The following is a 22,936-nucleotide window of genomic DNA, read 5'->3' on the forward strand; positions in this document are numbered from 1 at the left end:
TGAACCAGACTTTAGGGTTAGATGTTGAGTCTCAGTGACAAAGCCTTACTTCTCACCACTTTCTTGTGTAGAGATATTTGCTGCCCAAGGCTTTTGCCTCCTAAAACGCCTTAGTTAGAGCCTGATTGGATTTGGCCACTAGAAAGTCTCCTGCACTTTTGGTGCATGGTTTCCTGTGCTCCAGAGAGCTCTGCTGTTCAGAGGCTCATAAAGCACCCCCCTGGACAGCTTCTCGGGCCCAGGTTTCTGCTCCTTGGCCGGCTCTGTGCTTTATTACCTCCTGAGGTACTTACCCACTTGCCTGTTCTCAAGTTACTTCCCCAGGCCCACAGTTTGACAGTGCTTTCCTAGGGGACACAGCCAGCCTCTCTGTTGCTCCAAACCAGCTGAAGGACTCGCAAAAGCCAGAAGCAACCACTTGCATGAGCCTGGCCTTGAAAATGGAACGCCTCACCTTTCTCACACCAATTGGTGAAGGATGGGATCTGTATTAAAGGGAAGAATGCTAAGCGAATCTTTCCAGAAAATGAACGGAAAAGACAAGCAAGAAGGGGTGGGCATGTTCTCCAAATGGTAGGGCTCCTTGTTCTGTTGGGAATCATCCCAGAGCTGGAAAAGATGCCAGAGCTGTGGGAGAGGGGGAGCAAGTGAGCTAATGATCAAGCATTTTGACCTGGGTTCAAGTGGATATGGCAGAACTACCTTAGACCATGTTCCAACTTCACTCTTTTCCTTAAATTTTATTTTATGCTCCTTTCCAACAAAGTTGCTTTCTAGTTTTTGTTTGTTTGCTTGTTTATTCATTTGCAAAAGAGAGTTGGCAAACCCGAAACATGGTTGAATGTCAAAGGAGTTGGTTAGAACATTTGAGTCCTATACAAACACCATAATCTAAGGTCTTGGCCCAAGCTACAAACAATTTTCAAGAAACAACAAGTACACAGTGATTAAGTTGAAGCTAACATAAAAGGATTTCCAAGGTTGAGACCCTATGGATCCCACAGGGGAAAGGAATAAGAAGCACTTCATTGAGAGTTCCCTACTCAATATAGCTCTCATTAAGTGCTCACCAATTTAAATGTAATTCCATCAATAACCACTCTATGAGGAAGGTGTTGTTATTCTCCCTATTGAACAGATAAGAAGGCAAGTTTCAGAAAGGTGAAGTGACTTGCCCGAGTTCAAACCGTTTTATAAGATATTACCATTAGGAGAACTGGGTAAAGTGTTCAAGGGATCCCTCATTTTTCTTCCTTACAACTGCACGTGAATCTACAATAATATCAAAATTAAAAGTTTAATTTAAACAAAAACTATGTTAAGGAAAGAAGCCAGACACAAAAGGCCACATATTATATTATTCCATTTATATGAAATGTCCAGAAAGGCAAATCTGTAGAGATAGAAAGTTGTTAGAGATAGTAAAGTTGATAGAAAGTGATTGCCCAGGGGTAGGAATGGGGAGTGACTGTGCATGGGCCTGAGGGATCTTTTGGGGGCAATGCAAATGTTCTAAAACTCAACTGTGGTGATAGTTGCCCAACTCTGTAAGTTTACTAAAAATCATTAAATTCTACACTTACAATGGATGAATTGTATGGTGTGTAAATTATGCCTCAATAAAGCATTTTTAGGTAAGTTTCTGTATATGTAAAATTACTGAAAAATAAAAGGATTATTTTGAAAAAATGAAGTAGTGTTAAAGAAAAAAATAAAGACTTGAGACCCTCCCCACAAAAAGGAAAGATATAAAAAGATCAATAACTATGACTATATCTATATGCCAAAATACATAAAATTAAAAGACAAATGACAAATGGGGAAAATATTTGCTACAGTTATAACAGACAGTGTGTCAGTATTCTCAATATATAAAAGCTTTTTAAATACTAGCATCCCCAAACAAAAATGGGTAAATGACACTCTTCAGATTCATTTGTTTACAAGAAAGAAAAGCCACTCTAGCTTATTGTAAAGATATAACAGGTAGTCTCATAGTCATCTAAGGACCAGAAAAGTGGTGTACACAGGGAATAGTACTGGAAAGGCAGGAACAGAGACTGCCCACTCTCTCATGGACCTGTGTAGCTCTTCTTTCTGCTTGTCTGTTTCATCAGCCTCTGAACCTCTTAGCTCAAATTCTCAGGACTCTGGCAAGCCATGGATTGATTTGACTTGGATCAGCTGTCCACTGTGTGTCCAAATAGCTGTCACTATTATAAAGATAAGGCTTTAGATTATCTGAAACAGAGCAATAGACAGAACAAGCAAATTCACTGACATGTCTATGATAGACATAGACCAGCCATAGAAGTAAATACATGTTTAGGAAAAATATGCAACCTCATCATTAGCAATCAAAGAGACAGAAATTTAAATAGCAAGAGACTTTTTTGCCCATAAAAACATCAAAGATTAATGATAATTCATGCTGACACACTACTGGGAGATAGGACAAATGGGTCTGGAAAACAATTTTTTTTAATTAATTAACTTGTTTTTATTTTTGGCTGTGTTGGGTCTTGATTGCTGTGTGCTGGCTTTCTCTAGTTGTGGCGAGCGGGGGCTACCCTTTGTTGTGGTGCACGGGCTTCTTATTGCAGTGGCTTCTCTTGTTGCAGAGCACGGGCTCTAGGCACGCAGGCTTCAGTAGTTGTGCCACACGGGCTCAGTAGTTGTGCCACGCGGGCTCTAGAGTGCAGGCTCAGTAGTTGTGGCGCCCAGACTTAGGTGTTCCATGGCATGTGGGATCTTCCTGGGCCTGGGCTCAAACCCATGTCTCCTGCATTGGCAGGCGGATTCTTAACCACTGTGCCACTAGGGAAGCCCTGGAAAACAGTTTTGCAATATGTATTGAGGACCTTTAAAATGGACATAACCTTTGACATAATAATTCCACTTCTAGAAATCTATCTCAAGGGAATGAATAATCAGAGATACAGGGAGATTTATATATGTGAATATCTTTTTAGTATTTTTTATAATAAAAGAAAAAGAATGAACGGTATAAGTGTCCAATATTATAGGATATTTAAGTAAATTGATAAACATACGAGGAACATACAGTCATTTAAAATCATGTTTTTGAAAAGTATTTAATGAATGAAAGGTTCTTATAGTATTATGTTGAGTGAAAAAAGCAAGATATAATATTCTATATATAGTGTGAAAGAGAGAGAAAAAATTGAGATTTGAGATGCTAGGAAGAAAGAAGCCAAAATCGTGAACTTAACAGTGGTTATACCTAAATGGTAAGATTACAAATTATTTCCGTTTTTACTTTTCATTTTCTTCATACTTTTTTGGCTTTTTAAATGTTTTCTGAATGAGAATGAACTTGAACTTTTGTAATCAGAATAAAATAAATGTTGCTTAAAATTCAAAGACATGGAGGAAAGACATGGAGTAAAAGTAGAGACCACTAAATATTAAAGCATATTTAAAATTTAAGTCAGTATGGTACTGGCATGAGAAATAAAACACAGAATAAATAGGGTAGAAACAGATTCTTGTATATGTGAGAATTTAATATAAGATATGGGAGGCTTCACCAAATAGTAAAAGAAGGATTATACCATGATTGAATTAGTTACAAATAGTAACCAAGAGTTCTGCTGTGCCATATGCTGAGTGCTTTTACATTCATTTTCTCCTTTACTTATTACAACCTTTGAGATTTAGATAGTATTATCCCCATTTTAGAGATGAGTGAACTCAAGCCCCTAGAGGTGTAGGCATTTGCCCAGAGTCACATAGAAAAGTAGTGGAACCAAGTATGTCAGATTCCAAGTCTCTATTCTGTGCTACCCCATTCTATGTATATAAAGTTCCTGGCAAGGTATCTAGAATACAAGAGGCATGTAGTAAGTGTTATTCCTATGAGTAACTTATACTTTTCTGCATTTGTTATAATGTAATATTTAATGCTTTATATAGTATATATAATAATGTAAATACTAGTAATAGTAATATGATAAATATATCATTTTAATAACTCTTGTCTTTGTCCCCTGGCCTTCTCTATGCCCTCAGTCAGTGCCTTTGTTCAGACCTCTTTGGCCACAGGTTGCTTCAGTTGCCTCCTAACTAGTATCCATACCTCTTGTCCCTTACCCTCTGAGCCCGTCAATATCAAACCAATCTCCTGCTGACAATCCTTAACTGTCTTCGTATATTTTCAGGGTGAAGGTCCAAATTTCTTAATATTGTTTCTGAGACCCTTCACGATCTGGCCTACTTTCTTTTTTTTTCCAGTTTTATTGAAAAATAATTGACATATATCACTGTATAATTTTAAGGTCTACAGCATGATGGTTTGATTTACATACATTGTGAAATGATTACCACAATAGCTTTAGTTAACATCCATCATCTCATATAGATACAATAAAAATAAAAGAGAAAAAATTTCTCCTTATGATGAGAGCTCTTAGGTTCTACTCTCTTAATAACTTTCCTGTATACCATGCATCAGTGTTAGCTATCGTCAGCATGTTGTACTTTACATCCCTAGTACTTATCTTTTAACTGGAAGTTTGTACCTTTTGACCACCTTCTTCTAATTCCTTCTCCCCTACCTCCCCCATCCCCTGTCTCTGATAACCACAAATCTAATCTCCTTTTCAATGAGTTTGGTGGGGTTTTTTAAAATTTATTATTATATTCCACATATAAGTGAGATCGTACAATATTTTTCTGTCTCTGACTTATGTCGCTTAGCATAATGCCTTCAGGGTCTATCCATGTTGTTGTAAGTGGTAGGATTTCCTCATTTTTGTATGGCTGAATAATATTCCATGGTATATATAAACACCACAACTTCTTTAGCCATTTGTTCATTGATGGATGCCTAGGTTGTTTCCATGTCTTGGCTATATAATACCGCAGTGAACATGGGGGTGCAGGTATCTTTTTGAGTGCATGTTTTTGTTTCCTTCGGATATAGCATTCCAGGAGGTAGAATTGCTGGATGATGTGGTCGTTCGAGTTTTAATTTTTTGAGGAACCTCCATACTGTTTTCCATAGTTTGGCCTACTTTCTAATCTCGCCTCCTGTCACTGCAAACCTGCTTAGCTCCAGCACTATGGGCCCTGATATATCATACTGAACTCCACACCTCCATGCCTTTACACATGATGTTCCCTCAGTCTAGAGCATCCTTTCTCCACCATTTGTCTCACTGATTTCTATAGCCCTTTGTAACAGCTCCTATTGACTTTTTCTTCAGGATGCCTTCCTTACTCTTCCAGTAGTGGCCCTCTTCTGTGCTCCTATAGCACCCGGTGCATTCTTCTATCTTGGTACTTAACACACTGTCCTGTCTTTGTTGACATACGTGCCTGTCTCCTCTACTACCTAGACTGTAAGTAACCAAAGGCAGAGATTCTTCTACGTTATTTCATTGGAATTATCAGAACCTAGCTAGGGTCTGGCCCATGACCAGACCCTAGCTTAATAAGTGTTTGTGAAATGAATAAATGAGCTTTTGTCACCTAATGATGCTTTTATCTTCTAGATATATGGTTCAGTGGCCTGGTGGCCGAATCCTGCATCGCCATGAGCTAGACACCTTCCTTGCACAGGCAGTATCTACTCAGCTTTATGAACCAGATCAGCTTCAAGAACTCAAGGTGATTTGATCGATCCTCATTTAAACTCTTTCTTTTATGAGCTCATAGCTTTATTTTAGGTCTTTTTTTCCTGGAGCTGGGGAGAAGAGTAAGTTCTGCAGGTACTCTGATTTACTTTACTTTCTGCAGGTACTTCTGATTTACTTTCTGCAGGTACTTTGATTTACTTTACAGTGTTTGATTTACTTTAGCCAAATATTTATGTCTATTAATAAAGCCAACACTGTTCACATAGTGATAGGTGAGAATGGGTAGAAAAAATGGATATTGTGTAAGACAAATAAGTTGTGGCCCATAGACCACAGTAAGGTTTCCAACTCTTACAAAAGATGCTACAGGGGACTTATCCTGGTGTTCCCTGTTTGTCTCTGAGTAAATGTCCACCCTCCCTTTTTTATTGAAGTATAGTTGATTTACAATATTGTGTTAGTTTCAAGTGTAAGCACAGTGATTCAGTACTTGGGTGCAGATTATATTCCATTGTAGGTTATTATAAGATAATGGGTATAATTCCCTGTGCTACCCTCCCTTTTTAAATAATACTTATTGGGTGTTAGAGGAAAGTCTAGAAAAGCATAAAGAAGAAAGTAAATCCACCATATAACTGAAGGCAGTAGAATATAGTAGGTTGGAGGGCAGGCTCTGAAGCCAGGCTGCCTTGATTTTGAATCTTAGCTTCATTACCTTCTAGCTATGTGTCCTTGGGAAGGTTGCTTAACCCCTGTAGCTTCAGTTTCCTTACTTGTAGGGTTATGAAGATATTAAATAAAATAATCCATGCAAAACACTTACAACAGTGTCTAGCACAGTACTCAATAAATATTAGGTACTAATGCAGGACATTCCTCTTCTGACTTCAGTAGCCATGGTCCTTTCAGGCCCTAGTATAAACTAGAAGATAAAGTCTAGTAAGTCTTACAAAATCTTGATTTCACTGGGGTCAACTAAGGAAAGGATGAAAACAGTCTTAGACAGACAGTGTTGGTTCCTTTTTACAGTAAATGTGATACTGCTTGGTAAAGCCATCTAACAGGCCAACTTGAGATAACCACTGTGAACATTTTGATGGTTTCTTCCAGCCTTTTGTCATGTATTTTCTACATAGTTGAAATATTATTTATGTAATTATATACTGTATTCTTAAACTTAATATAGCACATATTTTCTATGTCTTAAAAATTTTTGCTAAATATTTTATCATATGGATGTATCATTTAATTATTCTAATGCTGGCCATTTGGTTTCCAGTTTTCACCTATTATATGTAATTATTAACATCTTTTTTTTTTGGCTGCATTGGGTCTTCGTTGCTGCGCATGGGCTTTCTCTAGGTGCGGCGAGCGGGGGCTACTCTTCGTTTTTGGTGCGCGTGCTTCTCATTACGGTGCACGTGCTCCTCATTGTGGTGGCTTCTCTCGTTGCAGAGCTTGGGCTCTAGGCACGCAGGCTTCGGGAGTTGTTGCACATGGGCTCAGTAGTTGTGGCTCGCGGGCTCTAGAGCGCCGGCTCAGTAGTTGTGGCGCATGGGCTTAGTTGCTCTGTGGCATGTGGGAGCCTCCTGGACCTGGGTTTGAACCCGTGTCCCCTGCATTGGCAGGCGGATTCTTAACCCCTGTGCCACCAGGGAAGTCCTGTAATTAACATCTTTATGCATAGAGCTTTATTCACATCTCTACTTCCTTAGAATAGATTCCTAAAAGTAGATTTTCTGAGTCAACAAATGTGAACATTTTTAAGGTTCTTCATATATATTGCTTAATTGTAATATACATTACTCATTAGTTTTATTTGAGTGTGCCCATTTATTTCACCATACCCTCATCAGCATTGGGTGTTCTTTTGTTCCTCAGTTTTGTTTTAATTTTTTTCTAATTTGACAGGCAGAAAAAATGGTTTCTCAAGTGGGTGTCTTTTTAAGGTTTTAAAGCTGATTTTTTTTTTTTTGGAATGAGTATCATCCAAACCATCTCAAGAAAACAAATGGATAGAGGCTGCTTATGCACTCAGATGTCTGTATTGAAAGGCAACATGTTCTAATTTAACTGGAATAATCAGCAAAACAGGAATAAGCAAATGTAACCAATAACAGTAATTTCTTTTTTTTAACACCTTTATTGGAGTATAATTGCTTTACAATGGTGTGTTAGTTTCTGCTTTATAACAAAGTGAATCAGTTATACATATACGTATGTTCCCATATCTCTTCCCTCTTGTGTCTCCCTCCCTCGCACCCTCCCTATCCCACCCCTTTAGGTGGTCACAAAGCACCGAGTTGATCTCCCTGTGCTATGCGGCTGCTTCCCAGTAGCTATCTATTTTACGTTTGGTAGTGCATATATGTCCATGCCTCTCTCTCGCTTTGTCACAGCTTACACTTCCCTCTCCCCATATCCTCAAGTCCATTCTCTAGTAGGTCTGTGTCTTTATTTCCGTCTTGCCCCTAGGTTCTTCATAACTTATTTTCAGATTCCATATATATGTGTGAGCATACGGTATTTGTCTTTCTCTTTCTGACTTACTTCACTCTGTATGACAGACTCTAGGTCCATCCACCTCACTACAAATAACTCAATTTCATTCCTTTTTATGGCTGAGTAATATTCCATTGTATATATGTGCCACATCTTCTTTATCCATTCATCTGTTGATGGACACTTAGGTTGTTTCCATGTCCTGGTTATTGTAAATAAAAATATGGAATGCTTCACGAATTTGGGTGTCATCCTTGCGCAGGGGCCATGCTAATTTTCTCTGTATCATTCCAATTTTAGTATATGTGCTGCCGAAGCGAGCACTAACAGTAATTTCTTAATGGTAATTTTTCCTCTGTGGTTGTTTCAGATTGAGAAACTGGATGCTCGAGGGATCCAGCTAGCTGCCCTCTTCATGAGTGGGGTCGACACAGCTCTGTTTGCTAATGATGCCTGTGGCCAGCCAGTCCCTTGGGAACACTGCTGCCCCTGGATTTACTTCGATGGCAAGCTGTTCCAGAGCAAGCTAATTAAAGCAGGCCGGGAGCGAGTATCCCTGGTTGAGCTCTGCGATGGCCAGGTACCACATGTTGGGCAGCTGCTAAGACCGTCTCTGACCTTCTGTGGGGATGAATGACAGAAAGTGGAAAATGAGCAGAGACATTGGGGAAGGCGGTAGCAGAAGTGGGAGAATGTGTCTGACCTTAACCTAACTTGGTCAAGGATGATCCCAAAGGCCCAGAGTCTGATATGTACATGTTACAAACTCATGTTGGGAAGCGTTTTTTTTTTTTTTTTTTTTAATGAGCTTCAAGTTTTCATGTTCCTTTTTTTGCTCCAAGTTATTTCTTCCCCATGGAATACTCAGATATACTCTATGCCTTTCCCCCAATTCTTAGAATTTCATTTTCCTTATTTACAAAAACTGTAAGTCATTTTTGCAAGTTATGTTATTTTTTATAAAGTAACTATTTTGGAAATAGAAGAGGGTAGTAAAGTAGATGGCAGAGTAAAAGCAGGGGATATTTTTTGCAGTAAAACCTTGGGAAAGATGAGAGAAGTTGAGGGAAGGGAGCCCTTACTTACTTCTTTGTCCATCTGTGGGGTATAAGCTGAGAGACTAGAGCAGGGGGTCAGCAAACTATTAAAAATTTTTTTTATTTTGAATTTTTATTCCAATAAAGCTTTTTGGAGCATAGCCACATTCATTCATTTACATATTGTCCATGACTGCTTTCACACTACAGTGTGAAAGTAGCAGAGTCAAGTAGTTGTGACAGAAACAGTACGGCCTACAAAACCTATCTGGCCCTTTTCAGAACAAGTTTCCTGACCTCTGGACTAGAGGTATGGACTTATCCTGGACAGAGGTCATGGTCTCTGCTCCTGGGCATGGGGGAGAAGGTTAAAAGGGTTTGTATATGTCAAGTTTTGTTCTCTCTTTTACCTTATTCTGTTACCTCCCCCTTAAAAAAATAACCTAGCCTATTGCCGGCTGTGTAATAGACAATTAGTAAATCCTTCTTGTTATATTTGTCTTCCTTGACCTACTCAAGGTGCCTCCCAAGCCCTCAGTCAGAACTAGTATGATGGTAGTTTGGTGTCATGCAAAGAGTGGAGGCTTTGGTGCCAGACAGGCTTCCCTGAGTATGTCACCTTGAGCCATTTAACTCCAGGCCTCGATTCCTTTAGTGGGAATAGACTTGTGAGACTGTACCTAGACTGCCCAATACTGTGCCTGAAACATAGGAGAAGTTCAAAACATGGCAGCTGTTATTATTATTCCATCCCTCATTTGAAGGCTGACCTGGCAACCAAAGTGGAGAAGATGAGACAGAGCATCCTTGAAGGAGTCAACATGAACCATCCACCGCCTTCTGCTCTACTTCCATCACCTACTTTTGTGCCTCCCATGGTGCCCTCTCTCTACCCTGTTTCACTTTACCCCAGAGCCATGGGCCCAATGCCACCTCCCCCTCAAGGCAGGAGCCGGGGGTTTGCAGGTCAGTACCTAAGAATGAGGTGTTTGTCAAACTCAGTCTATTTCATAGTAACCCATCCAGTAATTATTGCCAGTTACAGAATCAGCAGTTTCACATATATCTTTACCTTCTGTGCTATGGTGTGGTTTGAAGAGGAGCTTACTGAGATGGAGGGGTGTAGCCTGTGAGGAGAGCCCACTGTCTTCCCAGACCACTCTCCATAGAGGTGATTGATCCCTAAGGATTTGACTCTCACCAAACCACTCATGAAGTAACTGATGCAGAAACCAAGAGTCACTTTATTACTTTTTTTGGTCAATTTATTACTTTTGAGAACTGTAATTCATGTGAACTGGGTCTTCATGGTTGCTGGTTAGCTCACTCTCTCCCCATAGGCAGATGTACACAGGAGCTTGCAGGAAGAGCAATGGTAGGTAAGTAAATGACCAGTGTCAGCAAACAGCCATAGCTTGATGTACCCACTTCCACTCTGAGGGTAGATCTAACACAGTTCCAGAAGCATGGAGAGAAATAAGTCATAGTCTGTACCCTCCAGGGGATTGCAGTTTAGTGAAGAAAACAAATACATACACACTCACATGGATCCACACACACATGTATATACACACACATATGTATACATTATGGTGATATCTGAGCTGTGGCTTAATGTAAAACAGATGTTCCTGCTTAGTAGGTCACATACTGACCCTGATAATTCAAACAACCTGTCCCCTGGCGAAACAGGGTATTTTATTTTTTATTTATTTTTTTAAAGGAATTTTGCTTTTTTTAAAAAAAATAATTTATTTATTTACTTATTTATTCATGGCTGTGTTGGCTCTTCGTTTCTGTGTGAGGGCTTTCTCTAGTTGCAGCAAGTGGGGGCCACTCCTCATCGTGGTGCGCAGGCCTGTCACTATCACAGCCTCTCGTTGCGGAGCACAGGCTCCAGACGCGCAGGCTCAGTATCTGTGGCTCACGGGGCTAGTTGCTCCATGGCATGTGGGATCTTCCCAGACCAGGGCTCAAACCCATGTCCCCTGCATTGGCAGGCAGATTCTCAACCACTGCGCCACCAGGGAAGCCCGAAACAGGGTATTTTAATGGGGACATTTTAACATGAAATACCAAGTTTCTGTGATCGGGTGAGAGTGCTATGGTTGAAGTGTTTGTTGTGTATTGCTCGTCACTTTAAAAATAATAAAGCTGGAAGTTGAAATTTGTCTTAAATTTAGGGTCACAAAATTCAGCATGGATGTTTAGCTCAAGGCTGTGCTTAGAGGAGCAGTGTGAATGTCTGCTCTGTTCAATCAAGTAATGATTAAGTAGTCTCACAAACCAGGGAGCCAGCCATTCATTCCATCCTTTGAAGGTGTCTTTATAGATGCCTGCTCTCATTCTTTGCATGTTGACTTTACTGTGTCTCAGAAGACAGCCTTAATTAAAGCCAAGTTCTTGGGAGGTCCTCACCATTGCCCCAGCTCTCACTGATGCCTAGTCTCCAGTTACTGGTGGTTCATGAGGAGCCTTCTGACTCCTTAAAGGCCACAGTAGGATCCCCAAATGCAAGTCTTTCTTGCCCTCTTAGGATTAGCTAGTCACCTAGTTCCTTAGACTCCCACTTTTATATAAATGAAGGGCTCTTTGCTAACAACCTGCTAAGGTAGTGAAGAGTTATTAATATTTGGGTTTTTTCCACAAACTAAAATTAAAGGTTTACTAGAATTCTGTATTCTATGAAGGCTTCCTTTTGTGCCAAGTTACAGAGCTGTACTGTGCTTGTGAGCTCACACACAGAGTTGGAGTTTCCTGTTTTAAGGAGATCTGCTATCTTGTCTTGAATTGGTTCTGGTTTTCAACTGTTGCTCTTCTTACTTTTTAATCATAAATTACTGTTACTTTGGTTTCATTATTTTTTTGTTTGGTTTGGTTGTTTGGCTAATCCTCCAGTGTGTAGTGACATGTATTTGAATCAAAAGTGGTTTTGGCCTATAATTTTCCAATAGCTAGATCTTAAGACCTCATTCTCTCTCCACAAATATTGAATGCCTACTGTGTGCAGGCTCTGTAGTTGGAAAATGAATCAGGCACACCCCACTTGCTAAAGTGGATATGTACGGATCTTCAACACCCTCTTCCAAAATTTGCTTCCACCATGACCCTTTGTTGTTATCACAGAGTCTTTTTATCATAGAGAAATGGAAATATACAGAGTAGGTGGGCTGTAGATCTTCTATTCCACCTCTTATCCTACCTTGCACTTACCATTCTTCCTCTCTTCCCAGGTCTCCATCCAATCCCACCCCAAGGAGGAAAACTAGAGATTGCCGGGATGGTTGTGGGCCAGTGGGCTGGCAGCAGATCCTCCAGGGGTCATGGCTCCTTTGGCATGCAAGTGGTTTCTGTCGGTGGGCCGGGAAAGGGGTATGTATTTGAATAGGTTGGTATAAGCTAGTGTCAATCAAGGTGCTCTTGGGAAAATGCCCAGCTATCCAAACCTTCTATTAAGGTAAGAGGCATTAACTAACTTTGCGTTTTTAAAGCCAGTTTTCAGTTGAGTTCAGCAAACATATAAAAATGCCCTGCCTTGATGAAAAAGTTTTTGCCCTAGAGGAGGACTTGGGACACAGGACAATTCGGTATGACATAGAAATGACAGAGATAGAGGTTTACAGTGGTAACACAGAGGAGAGGCATCTAACTTAAGAGGGTCAAACTTCCTAGAGGAGGTGAGTAGTTAACTAAGTGAAAATGGAGGTACAGGCTTTATGTGTTCCTCATGATCACTTTTCCCCCCACTTTCTAAAGGCATGGAAAAGAACAGACTGGTAGAGGATCCAAAGGACATAAAAAAGGAAATAAACAAGTAAGTACCTTTTTGAGATGATCTAGCTTCTGTTTGATACCTCTTGTCGTTTTTGGGTTTTTTTGTTTGTTTGTTTGTTTTGGGTTTTTTTGCAAGAGATCAGGCATGAAAACCTGGGAGCTTTCATAGCTTCTCCTAGCATTTGATTTCATCCGCCTGCTCTCTAGCAGTCTAGTGAGGGTTAACCTGCCCAGGCTCTTCCCACAGGGCTGCAGTGTCATCCTTTTCCCTGAGTGAGGCCACAAGATAGAAACCAGGTACTGTGTCCTAAAGACCTGCACTTAGCACAGTATGCACTACATGCAGCCATAAAGGGACAAAAGTGAAGTTAACAGTGGGACTCCACCAGCATGCCTGAACTTCTGAGGGGCTACCAGAGATGCTTAGAAAATTGGACTTTTGCCTTTGCTGATGATGGGAGGGGAGGAGGCGTAGCCATTCTGCTTACTCTTAAGGGTTCAGAATGGTCTTAAACTCACTGGTCTTCAATAGGCATCCCCCCTTCCCCCCGTAGTGATCCAAAATCTTGTAATGGCCTCAGACTGCTGGACTCCTCATAGTATAGTAGCTACCATTTCTTGAGTGCTTAACTTTCTTCCAAGCCATCTACTAGACATTTTATATGTGGTTTCTAATCCTCACAAGGGTCACTGACTAGACCATACTGCAAGGCAATTTTATTGTCAGCCCTCAATCCCAGCTCAGCTCTCATGTATACAACCAGCCCTCATTGCATCCATGTTAACTCCCATTGTCTAATGTTTTCTCAAGGAATACAAATTTGCTTTAATGTTATTTTGAGCCCCAAATGGAACTACAATGGTAAGTCCCCCACACAAAGCATTTTGTAATGTATTCCAAAGCCAGAAAGCAGTGACTTTGGATTTTTCCAAAGCTTTTCAGCTTTTTCCAGAAGCTGCTCAGTAAGGGAAAAGGGATTGCACCAGGCAGGAAAACTAGTCACTCAGATAGTTTCCCATAAGGTAGTACAGCCTTGATCAATTCACCATGATTCAGGGACTGATCAATAGGCATACAGTCTGAAAAACCTGATATTTTTGGTACAATAATAGTGGATCCATCTGTAAGTGGTTGACTCACATTAACCAAGATCACAGAAATAGCTATGTGGATATGGCTAAAGGAGTGGGGGAAGGGAAGAGAAGGGAGGGGGTGAAAGATAAAGTACTGATTTACAGTGAGAAGAAATAATTATCACAATATATTGTATACTTTTTTCCAGTCACTCATAAATATATGTATTTATTATTCCCATTTTAAACAGGAAAAAACTGAGGCTCAGAGGGATGAAGCACCTTGCCCAAAATTACCCATCAAGTTAGTATTAGAGTTGACATTCCAGCGTGAGCTGACTGATTCCAAAGCCCTGTGCTGTGCTAATTCTGAAACGGGATAACAACTCTAGTTGTTAGAGATAAGATTCAGACCTAGGCCTGGCTGACTCTTGTATGCATGCTCTTAACCATGTCTACCGGAGCTTTCTCTCTCTAAGAGCAAGCTGAAAGGGAAGACATGGTATCAGAAGTTTGCCTGGGGGCATGGAATCAGAACAGTAACATTAGCTGGCATTGAGTTCTTACAGTGTGCCAGGCACAACATGTTCTACAACATGTTCTAAGTGCTTTACATGGAGTGTGTCATTGAATCCTTATAGGAACCTATGAAATAGATACTATCATTCTCTCTATTTTACAGATGGGGAAACTGAGGGAAAACAAGGGATGGTAGATGATCTTAAGTTTCTCTTAGCTAAGATTTCTGGGGGTACTGTCATCTACTCTAGAGGTAGCCTGGCCAGGGAAAGCCTCACGTTGAATTTGTTTTTAGCTAAGGCATCTTCCCTGGACAGAGCTGCTGCTGATTGCCTTGCTGACTCTCCTTTTTCTGTTTGCCCTTTCTCCAAAATCTGAGAAAATTAATTGTTGCAGCTTATTAAATCTTCTTACATTACAGTTCTGTCTTCTTGAGATTATTCCTAGGTCAGTGGATTTTTGTGTGTTCTCGAATTCTTCAGTCACTTACTTGTTACATTTTTATTTCTTTGTTGACTACCTCACATGGCTAATTCCATCCATTGCTAGTTTCATCTTATTTCCAGGTTCTTGAGAAACACTTCACAGTAACACCCATGTTGTGTAGGTTTTGGAGCCAAATGATCTAGCTTTGAATCTGGCTCTGCCACTTACCAGTTCTGTGACTTTGGGCAAGTTACTTAACCTCTCTGTGCTCTAATTTCCTCATCTGTAAAAATGGAAGAATTGGTATCTACCTCATAGAGTTATTTTGAGTATTAAATGAGATGATATATGTAGTGTTTAACACAGAACCTGGAACATGGGAAGTGCTCAATAAATATTAATAGTTATTATTTATAATTGACCACAAATTCAACAGGTATTAGACTTCCATTATGTGTTGTGTCTTAGTGGAAAGAACAATGTCTTTGGAGACAAACAGACTTGGATGCAAGTCTAGGCATGCCAGTGACCTTGAGCAAGTTATTTTACTTTTTCGAGCCTCATTTGTGTTTCTTATCTGTGAAACCAACATCAGAGTACCTGGCATGCCCAACCACTGTTATTATTCCTAATAATATTCATTGAGAGCCAGTACTGCACTTTCAAGGTAATACAGTTCATGGCGTTAGCATTTCAAGAGCAGTTACATTTCTGAAATTAAAAGAAAACCAGATGATTGTTTTTACTTATGAAAAATTCTATGGAATATTGCATATAGATCTTATCATTTGTTTTCTTTTCCTTTCCTTTACATGTCCAATTGTCAGTATTGGACAGCGTTGCATGGAAGTTAAGAGAGTAAACGTTAGAGGCTGACCAACCTGGAGTGCAATCCTGGCCCCACCACTTTCTACCTGTGTCTCCTTGAGCAAGTTGCTTTAATCTTTCTGAGCCTCAGCTTCCTCATCTGTAAATGGGGCATCATAATATCTACCATTTAGGGTCCCTTTTGACATTTGAAAAAAATATATTGTAAACCTTTGTAAACAGTAGCTGTGTCATTATTGTGTTGTCATTGCCATTGGATTTGAGTCAGATCCATTTGTTGTCACCCTAAGTTCTCCAGACAGTGTCAGAGTGTACTAGGTGTTAACAAGCTTTGGGCTTTCTGGTGTTTTTGAAGAACTGAAGCAGTTTCTGCAGGCTAGCTTATAAATATGCTTGGGAAGGATCAGCCAGTTTGGGATTACCATTTCTACTGAATATCTCTGTTTTTGACAGAGCACTTCAGATGGAGTTTCTAAATCCCTGGAGCCTCACCAAGGTCGGTCTCGCTCACAGGTAAATGGAAACAATGGCACATTGATCAAGGAAGAGAAGAATGATCATCTTCCAGCTCCATCACAGTGTGCCTTAACCAGAGACAGCAGTGTGTGTAATAATGGTAACCGCTACTTCCCCGTGAAGAATGGTGAGAAGAGCCGCTTACGAGAGCAAAAGCTGGGAACTGTGGCACAACAGAAAGAGGAATAACAAGCAGAAGATGGCTTCAGCAGATCAGGAAGAGGGGAAAACCTATACTTTTCTGATTTTAGGCCCAAGTTAGAGGAGGACATAAAATGCTTACCCTAGTTGCATCCAGAATTTGGATGGGGTGTTCTATTGTATCCATCTTTTCCCCTTCCCTGTCTTTTTCTGGGCTTCCAGACTCAGTGGTCTGCTTCTAGGGAAGCTCTGATCAAACATGAATGGCAACAAGCATAGTTCCTGTTCTCAAATTGAATATATAGTGCCAATATTCTCTTTACGTCCCCTGGAAGCCTATTTAGGCAGTGACTATCGGGTGTCATCACGTAAGGCCCTATAGAAAAGTTCCAGCTTTGGTTTTCTGAGTATATGGCTTCCTAACTTGCTTTTTTCTTTATGAAATAGTAGGGCCTTCGTATATAATCAGTATCCACATCTTCTAACTCTTTCTCCCCATTCACCTCTGCCAGGAGTTTATACTACCACCTCTAGCTCTGACCTGACAATCAGATAGGTAGATGTTTTCAGGGAAGTGAGGTAGTATTGGTTATTTTATTTTTTTAATTTTTTTTTAAATTTTATACACTTAAAATAACTACCAATGGCCTTTGTACTGGGGGATTCAAGTGAATCAGAAAAGTACTGGGCAGATTTTTCCTGCCTCTGAACTAATGATTTGTTTGTAAAATAGAAGATGTGGTGCAGTTCACCCACTCCCTGCTGCCCACACCCTGAAAGGGTGGAATCAATATAATGAAACTGAGTACGAAAGGGAACTCAAAAGACTGTGTGTGCTTGTGTGTGTGTGTGTGTGTGTGTGTGTGTGTGTTTGTGTATGGATGTTTGGATAGATATATATATGAATGCATGTATCTATATGCATACACATACCCTTTATATAAAGAGACAAATCTATTTATCTATACATATTTTATATATATATAAATATATGTGTATGTGTGTATGTATATATAAATATAAATATATATATTTTGTATATATATATTTATATACATGCACACACGTACATACATGATGATGTCCCAGAAGATTTACTGAATTTCCCAGAAATGCTTCCACTGCTATGGAGTGGTAGGTTTCAAAAGACCACATTTTAAAATCCTTACTAAGTCGTAGCCCATCACAGTTATGAGAAGATGGGCTTCTCTAAAGCAGACAAAAAGTACTTTCCAGAGATTGCCTGTTCAGAACAACAAACAGTTGGGTTGTCACAAGCCTAATCTTGAACAGAGTCCTCACATCCCGTATGGTAAAAACAGGAGGTTGGAATAGGATTGGGAAGAGTTGGGCATTTCCTTATGAAGGAGCAGCCTGGTTGGGAGAGAGAAAGGGGATGGGAGGTAATTACCGGGGCTTGCAGCCAGTTTGGAGGAAATCTCATCTGAAACTCCGGGATCAAACTGGCCTCAGGCTAGAATTTATTGCCATGAATCCCTGAAGGAGAGAGGACTAACATTGGAAAGATGGGGTAGGGAAGTGTGAGGAAATCGGCAATTTGATTTTACATACCTAGATTGTTTTGTTTTTTCATTGACATTTTGACTACTTGATCTTTTCATTTGCTTTGCAAGGAAGACTTCAGAGGACTCTGGCCCGGGCCTATAGGGGTATTCTGTAAAATGTTCCCAGCCCCCAAGTGAGGCCAGAATCTGTCCAGGACAAAGAGGCTGTTCCCCCTTTCTGGAGATACTCTTGAGACAACCTTGCACTTCCAGTTTCCCTCCCCAACAGTATGAGGGATGGGAACATGGCTTGCAACAGATTAGCATTGTGTCTTTGTTCAGGAGTTGAGGCTTCCAGCCTCATACACTTCCTTTTGGGCTTTGTGATATTCTTGCCCAAGAAGTACCATTTCTACAGGAATACAACTGACTAGACTTCTAGCAGGGTTCTCTCTCTTTTGAAAAACCCCATGTACCTTAACCCAGAGTAGGTCCTTGGTGATTTTTTTCCAGACAACCGGAAGGCTGTTTGCTCACTACCCACTTACAATGAGTGTATCATCATGAGAGACTGAAGACAGTCTCAGACTGTTTTATCCTAGTCTGGCCCAATTTAAGAGAACCCACAACTTGCAGGGGGAGGGAGGTCTAGAATGCCTTTCCCCCTGCCCAGACACTTCTTACATAAACCAGAGCAGGATGACAAGAATGCATACCCAGCCAGATATAACCAAGAACGAAGTGTACAAAAACCTCCTCTATGGAATTGGCTCCCCTAATTTGGTTCCCGCTTTTCTCCTAACCTGCCCAACCTTTCACAACATCTTGAAGGTTAGGACTTCTGTATCCAGCAAGAGAAGGATTTAGTAGCGAACTTAGATGGCTTGGAGATTTCTTTCTGGAGCCACAGAGGGAGGAGTCCTTTGAAGCTCTAAAAGTAACCAGAATCACTGAGCTGTGTTAAATTAAATAGCTAGCTAGCTCCAATTTCTAATAGGAAGTACTTGGAGTTATATGGAAAGGCATTTTCTTCAGTTGCTGTTTCTGTGAATCTTGAATCTATTTGACACAATCAAGTGACAGTATTGTTAACTCTCACAGCATTAAGAAGATGTGTTATTTTGTAGGCATTCACTGTGAGAAGCAAAATTGCTGCTTTGATAGGGATGATTCCAGTTTGCCAAACGGCTTGCTTTTCTCCCTTCCACACACCTCTACTTTCTCCTAGCCTGGCCCAGGATGAAACAAGTGTCTCACTTCCAACTTTGATTTTTATTTGGATTCAGCATTTTGGGTTTGTAAGGTTACAAGAAAGAACCATAAAGGGCCATGTTTTAATTTATCTGCCAAAACAGACAATTTAGAAGCCAGAAAGACTAAGGTTTATTACTGGAAGATTAACTTTTTCGAATTGCAAGATTAACTTTTTCTAATTTCTTTCAAATTAGGGAACATGAGTCTGCTTTTTGCTGTGAGTACCACTTGAAGAGACTGTCATCCTTCACTTGAGGTTCAAATTCTGACTATGATGTGGCCTTTCTTGAACAAAGTCATGCATCATATGGGAACCCCCAGAAATGACCCCTTTACCTTGTAGGGCCACAAGCAAAAGCACCCTGGATGTATATAGCCACTGATCCCCAAGGACTTTCAGTTCTTGATTTCTGCTGGTGTGTATTGGGGTCAGCCTATAACTCCCACCGTTATTCAGTGGCCAGTCTAGTCTGGACCAGGCCTGATAAACTTCTGCTCACTTGTATCATTTTCATTCTGAGCCAGTAGGACTTTGGGTAGACTTTATAGCCCAAGAAATGGCACTTGCTTTGGCTAGTGATATTTGATTTTTGTTTCCATCTTGATTTCCTGGCATCGTTGGCCAAGTCACGTTAACTTGTTTTTAATCACTGAGAAAAACAGCCAGGTAAGGCATTAGGGAGGGTGGTTAAGGATTGGGGTGGGGGGAGGAATGCTTATGTAGGGTAGAAAGAATGTGGAAGTAACTGTTTGGTTATAGTGATCCAGTCCGCTGGAACCTTAGAAGGCTCCTGTGGGCCTGTCCGTGCTACCCTTTCAGCCTCTAAGACTCCCCCACCCCACTTTGAAATGACAGTACAAGTAGACCACAGTTTAAAGTAGTTAGTATAATTCTACTAAGGTTTAATCGTTATACTTGTTTACTTCCTGATGCATATTTCCTAAATATGCTTGGGGTTTGGGGGGGGGTAAGTTTTCACTGTTTCATTGTGTGTCACCCTATATTTTTCTCCCTCTTGTGACTTTGGCATCTTCTTTTATTTGACTTTCCATTTTCTTTTCCCTTGGCTTATTGCCGTAGTCTGCTGGTGCAGGTATTCCCCTATTTCCCCTGTTACTGCTAATTATCTTCAGTATTGTCAGAGGTTATTTTGATGTTCTAAGAAAATAACTTCATGTATTTCTTTTTGCAAAATCATCTTTTCCAAGGTAAAAGCAAAATAAAAAAACCCTATGCTAGGGTGCCCACTGCAGCTTTTGACATTGCCCTTGTACTTTTATAGATGCTCTTTTTGTCCGTGTTGGTAGTAACTAATGACTAGTGAATTTTCATGTAAATGAAGCAAATTAAGTATTTCAGATTTTATTAATCTCTCATAACCCTGCAAAATCTGGACTTCATTTTAGTTACTTCCCAGAAGATACTTCTCCATCCACCTTTTATTTTATTCTATTCTATTCTATTTTTAGAATAACATACTAGGTAAAGAAACTTTAACTCAAGGAGTCATTGATTTTTAGTGCTCCCTGATAAATGATGTTATTGACAAAAGTAAAATCTTTCATTGTTTTTTCCTGTGGTAGTATCTCTTCTCCTGTGCTCTTGACAGTGTGTTTAGTGGATGGATAATATGTATTTCTCTTCCAAATTCCCTGCCTTTTTGGCCCACCTCACCACAAAAGCTCCATAGTTTATTAATGTAAGTTTGAATGGATGCTTCTTAGGGGAAACTGCAGGAGTTAAGGAAAGTGTTTCAGAAAGGAATGAAAATGTCCCAGGAGTTGTTCTGTGATGGAAATTGGTCTGTTGTTCTGTTAATGCTGATGGAAAGAAACTTACAGTGCTTAATAAAAGTCTATTCTTTTAGTAAAAAAAAATGTGAAATAATTTTGGGTGTGCGAAGTTTAATTTCTTCTCCCATTTCTGGACTCCTTTCGGCAAATGGGGAATATACTTGTCTCAATTCAGAAGTGTTGCACAGAGATTTAGGAGCCTATTTGTAGTTGAATATCAGGGCAAGAGAGCCAGTACAAGAAAAGGAAGGGCATATTTAGCTTCCTGCTGAACTTCTTTATTTGGATGTTCTAAAGGCACCTTTGACTCGACATTTCCCAAACTGAACCCATCTTCTCTTCCGAAGCCTGCTCCTCTCCATGAGTGACACTACCTTCTACTCAGTTGTCTACACCACAAACCAACCTGGGAGTTATCCTAGATGCATGTCTTTCTTTCCATCATTTCTCAAATCCAATTTGTGACAAGATCTGTTGGTAATACTCAACCATCTTTCTCTTTCTCACATCTATCTCTTTTCTCTCCCCACTTGTGGCTTAGTTCAGGCCTCCTCATGTCTCACCTAAATTGTTGCAGTTGCTCCTCTGTCTTACTCCTAACCAGGCAACTGTGAGCAAATTTTGTGTCTACGTGTATGTACCTTTTCCCAGTGAAAGGGACCATACCTTTGTTAGTTACTTAAAGAAGTCTATGACCTAAGAGACGTTAAGAACCACTGATTTAATCCACCATGCTTATCAGCTTCCAGAGGAATCTGTCCTTCTAACATGCTGCCTGCCCATTTCCATGGTCCCTTCATGATCTGGCTCCTGACCACTTCTCCAGCCTCATTTCCTGCCACCCCACCTCATTCCAGCAACATTAAGCTATTAATATCCATTTATTCTCATTTGCTTATACCATTGCCTAGAATACCTCTCTCCCCTTGTCTCTGGTGCAGTCTCAACTTTTTCCCCTAAGATTCAGCTCATATCTTTGTGATTCTTTTCCTGATCTCTTACTAGGGACCCCTGTACGGACTCCCCATAGCCAGTCCCTGTAGCACTTCGCTGCATCTCTGCTAGTAGATTAAACTTGACCATCTTTGTCTTCTTGGCATCTACCACCGAGCATGCACTTAGAAATGTTTGATGACTAAATCAAGGACAGCTAAAACACCTTTGAAAATGTTCCCTGGTGCAAAACAGATTGTAGGTTTCTGAGGCAGAGGGTGTGTTGGTGGCAAAAACACAAGAAGATTGAATATGAAGGTTCATCACTGAATGGTATGCATTTAAATGTGCTTCTAAATGGGGCTCTCAAAAAAGAGAAAAAGAGTTCTGAGTCACCTTTGAGCAATAGACTGATGCTTGGAGCAGAGTCTGAAGCCAGGACTCTAGGGCATTCTTCTTACCTTACTGCTTCTGCTGAGTGTTGCTAGCTGGGCTTGGCCTCCCTGGCTGCTCTGTGCCTTGTGTGTACAGATTACAAAAGGAAACAGATGAACCTAAAGGCGAGCATTAGAGGTTACTGAAGCTTGTAAATATTACACTTAAATGAAAACTGTCATTTGTAAAAATTTGTTTTGTATTTGGTTCATTATGGCTATAGATGTCTTTTTCTAACCTTTGATCTTTGAGTGTTGGGACTCAGAACTTAATAGTGGGAAATCCTTAGCATTTGGCTGTTAAAAGTTACTGTTTGCTGAGGACCTATTAGGTACCAAGCATAGTACTAAGCTATTGTACACTGTTTCTAAGCTTCAAACAACTCTGCAAAGTAAGTACTATACTCACTTTACACACGAGCAAACTGGTTCAGTGGTGCCCAAGTTCACACACAGCTAATAAGTGATAAAAACCAGGGTTCTAAACCTATGTTTTGACTAAGTAGATAACTCTTATTTCTGCCTCCTCAGCATTCCTTCCTCTTTCTGGCAGCAGTTAAGTGCAGTTTTTTGTTTTTCTTTTTCCTTTGGGGAACTGC

The 22,936-nt window shown here is 40.2% G+C and overlaps 1 protein-coding gene and 1 non-coding gene across 7 annotated transcripts in view; one reads left to right on the top strand and one right to left on the bottom strand.

Annotated features, from left to right (window-relative positions):
- FAM120C (family with sequence similarity 120 member C) overlaps positions 1–21,064 on the top strand; it is a 133,681-nt gene extending 112,617 nt beyond the window's left edge. The window contains exons 11-17 of one of the 6 annotated variants that reach the window (XM_060086836.1): positions 5,517–5,631; positions 8,473–8,682; positions 9,904–10,105; positions 12,373–12,511; positions 12,896–12,953; positions 16,214–16,403; positions 19,371–21,064. In XM_060086836.1, the coding sequence (XP_059942819.1) occupies positions 5,517–5,631; positions 8,473–8,682; positions 9,904–10,105; positions 12,373–12,511; positions 12,896–12,953; positions 16,214–16,403; positions 19,371–19,408 (952 nt within the window). In that variant the 3' untranslated portion in view covers positions 19,409–21,064. Of the gene's footprint in view, positions 1–5,516; positions 5,632–8,472; positions 8,683–9,903; positions 10,106–12,372; positions 12,512–12,895; positions 12,954–16,213 lie in introns of all 6 variants that reach the window. The other 5 variants (XM_060086840.1, XM_060086835.1, XM_060086838.1 and 2 more) reach the window with 5 other exon arrangements.
- Positions 8,320–8,426, bottom strand: LOC132482822 (U6 spliceosomal RNA). The gene has a single exon (XR_009530986.1). It is a non-coding gene; the product is annotated as a U6 spliceosomal RNA (small nuclear RNA).
- Positions 21,065–22,936: the final 1,872 nt, after the last annotated feature.

The sequence above is a fragment of the Mesoplodon densirostris genome, chromosome X (assembly GCF_025265405.1).
Source record: "Mesoplodon densirostris isolate mMesDen1 chromosome X, mMesDen1 primary haplotype, whole genome shotgun sequence".
NCBI lineage: Eukaryota > Metazoa > Chordata > Mammalia > Artiodactyla > Ziphiidae > Mesoplodon > Mesoplodon densirostris.